The sequence below is a fragment of the Terrapene carolina genome, unplaced genomic scaffold (assembly GCF_002925995.2).
Source record: "Terrapene carolina triunguis isolate 2854851 unplaced genomic scaffold, T_m_triunguis-2.0 Scaffold66, whole genome shotgun sequence".
NCBI classification, from domain to species: Eukaryota; Metazoa; Chordata; order Testudines; family Emydidae; genus Terrapene; species Terrapene triunguis.
Window position 1 is genome coordinate 69,848,008 of NW_020664417.1, and position 6,298 is coordinate 69,854,305.

General features: G+C 40.3%; 1 protein-coding gene across 1 annotated transcript in view; it reads right to left on the reverse strand.

The window, feature by feature from the left end:
• Positions 1-4,180, reverse strand: part of SLC34A2 (solute carrier family 34 member 2) — a 20,581-nt gene extending 16,401 nt beyond the window's left edge. Inside the window, exons 1-5 of the mRNA XM_024218581.2 lie at positions 4,075-4,180; positions 3,831-3,965; positions 3,099-3,227; positions 1,598-1,741; positions 831-942 (exon numbers count right to left, since the gene is read on the reverse strand). Of these exons, the coding sequence (XP_024074349.1) occupies positions 831-942; positions 1,598-1,741; positions 3,099-3,227; positions 3,831-3,965; positions 4,075-4,180 (626 nt within the window). The remainder of the gene's footprint in view (positions 1-830; positions 943-1,597; positions 1,742-3,098; positions 3,228-3,830; positions 3,966-4,074) is intronic.
• Positions 4,181-6,298: the final 2,118 nt, after the last annotated feature.

The following is a 6,298-nucleotide window of genomic DNA, read 5'->3' on the forward strand; positions in this document are numbered from 1 at the left end:
GTAATGGATACAGTCAGTTGTTAGAATGTTTCACTTTCCTCATTTTATCATATCTTACCTACTTTGGAATTGACAGACGTTGAAAAAAATCATAAGGAGAGTAAACAACAGGTAGAAAACATTTTATCTAGTGTAACATTAACCTCTCCTGTGCAGACAAAGTTTTTCTTTGCCTGTTATAGAGATATGGTGAAATGTGGGTAGAAAAGCAGGCACTCTTCAAATTCCACTGGTTAGAAAGATTCTACTAGCTCCTGTGACATTCCTGATCTTTAAAAAGGAGGATTCTATTAAGCAAGAGCAGAATCTCTTAGAACTGTGGAACTTTTCAATGGAACCACTATGCCTCTTTTCAGATGTATTTTCAATTATACTACATTAAGTCTAGGTTGTACTGTACTTTATAGTGGCACATAGCTCATGAACAAAGGCAACATGGTACTTACTGTACTACCAAAGCTGACTGCTTTATGAAGCAGAAAGCTACAGAATTGCCATGTAATTATGTATGATGACTAAGCAGGACAGAGCCTATTGAAGTCAATCACAAAATTCCCCTTGATTTAAGTGAGACAGGATTACATATTTTTTCATGATTGTGGACTAAATGTTGACTTATTTTAATTAGTTTATATCCAAGTATATAACTGAAACTGCACAATAACTCATTAAATGTAGCTTTAGAAATGTACATTCACCTTTCCAAATTATAAAACATCCCTTTGGACAATTAAACTGTAAAGTGGCTACTGTGATGATAAGAACACAAAAGAAAGTCTGCTAGAGGAGTTGAAAATAGGCTCGGAAGGGCTAAGATTAAAGCACAATACCTTCTAAATTCATTCCTGTCTCCAGCTTGCATGAGCGCCACAATTGTGTTTGTGACTGAAGTACCAATATTTGCCCCCATTATGATAGGAATAGCAGCCTTTACACTCAGCACTATAAAGTAAAAAAGGAGCATTACGAGAAAATCAAATCCTTGGCACACATTTTACATTGGACCTAATCTCCTCCCACCGAAATCAATGGGAGCTTTGCCATTGACTTCAATGGGATCAGGATTTGTCCTGTTAAGTAAGTAACTGTAATCAAGCACTATAATCTAAACAAGTTTATTTTATCAAAGCACCTTGAGAACGTGCAACATGATTAATCTGATTATTCGAAGGTCATGCTCTGCATCTGCAGCATATTGGTTTTCTGCCACTGCCACAAGATGTGAAAGTAGTAGAAATTCTGTCTTATCCCTAAGCATTATCCCGCATGCAACTCTCACAGAACTAAACCACAGAAGCAAACCAGTTACAATAACTTTGTTGGTAGGACGAAGTATGCAAGTGCTGCTGAAGTTAACAAATCTAGTGTCAGTGAACCAAACAAATTTTACACAGTTAGGGGGTGGCTGGTTTTCTATGCTATGTGCCCATTTTTAATTGCTGTCCATTTCTTATTTTGTATCAGGATGAAATAACTGTGAGGTTGTTTTCCTGCAGTCCCTTTCCTCATTTCCAATGTTTCTATACCTGGAGGTAAAAGGTGGTGAATGTAAAGGGTCTGAGGGTGATCTGCACTAGCTTATTGTAAGCAGACTTACATGTAGAAGACACCATGCTGACTATAATGGATGAGGAAGTGCTAGAGCTCTGCACCATGACTGTCACCAAAACTCCAATCACCAAACCAGCAACAGGATTTGACAGCACAGAACCATCTCGAAAAATGTCCCCTGCTGCTTTACCTATGTAAAGGAATTATTTTAGTGAGAAAGTGCCTTGTATAGTCAATAGTAAATAAGACAGCATTTTGTGAAAGAGCATAAAAACAATATGCATGTGGCCATGCCTGTCAGTCTAAAGTGATATAACCCAGGGATCCAAGTTCAGTTCCCGAACATAGTCTCTAGCCTTCTGAGTGATCAGGGAACACCTTACATTTTTCTCTTTCCTTTGGTTGACTGAAAAATCAGCAACGGTGATGGGCCCCAGAGAGAACTGTACCTAGCCTACTTTGTCTAGGGAAGGCCATCAAAATTGGGGAAGGGATTGAGGTTTGGGGGAGAAACCCCTGAGGGAAAAAAAGATTAATAGATTCATAGACTCTAAGGTCAGAAGGGACCATCATGATCATCGTACAAAGATGTAGTTAGTCTTAGGGAAGCAGCTGTCTGAGGCACAGATATGGGTAGAGCATTGATCGGTCCAAATCCCTCTATATTTTGCCTTACTTTCAGCATGACCCTGTGGTCTAATCCCACATGGGGCATTCCCTTATTTAAGCATTTTCCTGCCTGAGTGGTTTTATGCTTGATCAAGTAAATGACTGATTCAGACATCAATAAAATTATGTGAAAGTTGGAGCCCAAACACAGAGGCCAAGTTAGGAGGATATGAACCTAGCAGCTTCTGAGAAAGAAGCCTGAAAATTGGGATCTGTAATAAGATTTTCCTAAGCTTGAGAGGGTAAAGGGCACCTCTAGATGAAGTGGAAATGAGATCATTCATGGGTTTACTTGTAAGTAATAAAGTAAGAGTCTATTAACCAAGTCTGGAGCTGTGGTGACTGGATTTTCCTGCATTGGCCTTGAGAGAGCACCTACTGTATTTATCAGCAAGAACCCTGCTCCCGGAGACTAGGTCCTAGGAGTAAGAGAGCAGAGCAAAGGGTGACATGATATAACATTTCTATCTGGCTTGGTATTGGCAGCAGTTACCTGAGCCTGGGGCACAGGAAACCTGGGATCATGAGAGCTTTCAATAAGCATCCGGTTTTAAGTCTCTCCACAGTAAAAAGCTTTTCACATATTGAAGATAATATAACTACACCTGTGTATTTAACAGTCACTAAAATAAAAGGGACTTCCAAAATAAACTGGGATCACTAATCTCTAATGTCAACACCACTCTGGAATTCTGGAAACAAAGGCATCCTGCAAACAAAGGGAGATCAACATTCAATCACAGAGGCCTCCCTCTGTATATTTAAATGCAATGAGTTCTCAAGGTTAATATTCTTTGATTAGTTACTTTATTTTGAATTGAATTAGATTCAACAGCCCACCCAAAGCCTAACCTGATACTTCATAAGAGTTTTCATACCTCCTACCAACTGGAAGGCAGAGCTCAGTATATCCAAGGAACACACAAAGAAGTAGAGTAGTCCAAGCAAGGCAATAAATTTTGCTATCCCTGTGAGCACACTGATGATTTTTCCTTTGTTATCCATGTCTGCAAAACATAAGATGAGTTTTTATGTATCAAATATTTATGTATTTGGCACTTCTTTTTGAACAGTTTAGCACTTCTAGCAAGTCTCCCATCCATAGTCCATGGAGTCAAGGATAGTGTGGTGAGCTCTGTGGATGATAAACCCAAAGGAATGCTTTTGTTAATAACATTTTAACTACAGCATCACTGCACATAAAAGCTTTTCATATACTTTAAAGATTCAGTGAAGTTTGAAATTCATCCTTTTTTTTTACTGTTTACTTTTAGGTTTTTACCATATATAGTGGGGTTAATGAAAGGCTGATATTAACATACTGCTTGACAGCTTTCATCCACAGCTCTCACAGTGCTTTAAGGTGGGTAAATGGTATTAAGATCTCATCACCCACAGGATCTGAGGAAATATTATAGCCCCATTTTACCAATGGGGAAACTGAAGCAGAGTGGTTAACACCAACATTTTAAAACCTGTGTGCCTAAGAGGAGGATTTTAAATTCATTTCTCCAGAAACTAACATTTGAGAAGAAATGGCTAAGATAAAGAGCACAGAAGATGAGAAGAAATAAAGACATGTAAATAAGTTGTGTATTGACAGGTTGTACCTGACCACTTGACCCCAGTGTCCTGAAGCACTGGCATACTCCAAGGGTCTTCTTCTTGCCCTGGCTCATCTATCAAGGCAATGTTGGAATGTGCAGGCTGAAGTCCACCTTTACTTCGAAGTGAACCCACATGGTCTGTTGAAATAAAACACAAACAAACCAAATTGATTACTTGCCATCTTTCCCCGTAGCACAACTGTAAGGTTTTTATAGCCGTGTAAATTATATGGGAGCAGATATTTACCTTTGTGATTTTCTCCACCTTTTTCAGACATGGCCTTGTCTTGCTTGGAGGAGTCTTCAGTATAGTTATTGGGTTGAGAGTTTTCCAACTCAGGCCAAGGAGCCATGATCTGACATTAAAAAAATACATTGATTAATGTTAGAGTCTGATGAAAACACTCTTCAGTGTATGACAAGAGAAAGGATTACCTCTGAAAACAACAGAGAGAAAACAACTCATCCTTGAACTCTGTTCTTTATTAACCTTATTGAATTAATGCATTTTATTTGTGAAACCATATTGTAGCTTTAGTTGTGAAACTTAGGCCAATACAAGCTATACTGTTATGAGCTGCATAAAAGCTTGTTATGATTTGAATTAAAACCTTGTTCAAGCTGATGTGTGAACATGCCTGTCATTTAAGAGGTTGTAAGAGACAGTTAAGGAGTCACACCTAAAACTAGGTCTAACAGAGTCTGGCCAGAAACTAACACCATGGGGGCAAGGGGTTCCACTGAGTATTGTGACTGGGGAGGTATGAGAGAGTGAGGGAAGGTAGAACATACAGAAACTGAGAACACACAAGAACAGAGAGAGACAGAGGGAAAAAGCAAGAAAGCCAAGCAGTAGCCTGTGAGCACGGTGTGACCCTGGGTAAAACTAGAGAGAGAGCTTTTGCATCTGTTGGCTAAAGAGGCGTGGGGCTGTAATCTAAAAAACTGCCCCTTTTGTTCTTGGTTCCTCCTGTGTTTGGAGAAACAAGACTTAGTCTCTTTTACCCAATCTTGTTTATTTACAAGTAATGTACTATCAGACTCCATCAATTTCTATTTCCAACTGGAAAATCCCCAGGGCCCCAAAATTTGACTAGCCACTTGGCTCAAAAAGGGGCAACGCTGGTGTTAGCCTTGGGATCCAGTTTTCAAGGAGAAAGAGTGTGAGCTGGTATTTCTGCTGAACCAAGATGGAAGGGCCGTCCTTAGGCATACACAGCATATGCGACTGCATAGGGCACCTGAAAATTTGGAGCACCCTGGGTCTTAGTGTCCACCCTTCCACCTCTTCCTATCCCTGTTCTGACCCTTCCCGCAGGCTCCCAACACAGCTGGCTGCTGCAGCCTGGGGAGTCTTCCTCCGGAGGGGATCTAGTACTTCAAAGTGAAAAAGCCTCCAGCCTGCCAGACCTATTAGCACAATATTGAAACTGTTAAAGAGCCATTCAAGTGGTGATGAAGCCATTTAACAGGCATTTCCCAACCCCCAGGTATATACTGTCAGTTTCTGAATTTACTGACAAAAACAGTTGTGCATGACTGTAATATTTACTCAGAACATGTTAGTCTACAGGACATTAGTTTAAAATTTGCTTTAAAAATATTTCATTAGTGTGTTGCTGAAGATTATAAAATCACATCGCTAAAAAATCCTTGCATAGATTTTTAGATGCATAATCTGGGTATTCATCTTTAGCCTTAAATGCTTGGATCTTCAGACATATAGTTTTCTAAATAAATCCTTCAAAAGACCACCCTTATCTAAAATACACATGCGAACCCAGGCAGCTGTCGGGCTTAGGGGCACCAGTTTAATAATACTGCATAGGGCCCCATAAATCCTAAGGACGGCCCTGCAATATGGAACAAATAATGGGGCTGCTTGCAGAAATCAGAAGTGGCCAGCTGAACTTAAAACAAGACCTGAAACAGGAACTGGAAGCTTCACAAATGGAATTGAAGCAGCACCTGGAGGTTTGCCAGGAAGGGCTCAGAGATGACTTGCAGACAGAAATGAAATCTCTGTGGGAGCAACAACTACAAAGTGTCCGGACAGATTGGTCTGGACATGTCCATGCTGGAATAGTGATGAGGTGACCAGCAATCTGACTGGCATAGATCAGCAGTTCTTCTGTGAAATAGTGGAGGCTAAGCAAGCTTTAGCCAAGCTTCAATTTGCCAACCAAGATAAGCTGCAGCAAGGACTTATGGAGCTAAAAATTCACCTCTGGAAGGAAATCAAAGGGTCACAGACCAGTGGAAGGCAGCAGTGTGGAGAGGAATTGAGCTACCTAGCACACTTTGTTAAGATTGGACATTTACAACAGTTTTCTACCCCATTTGTAACCTACAGAGGCCTAGGGGGAGAGGTCAGGCTGTCCCAGCTCAAATAAGGCAAAATCTTTGATAAAAAAAAAAACTCCTGGGGAGGCTTTTTTGGCCCAGTTCAACCTTATAGTTGAATGGCTGGG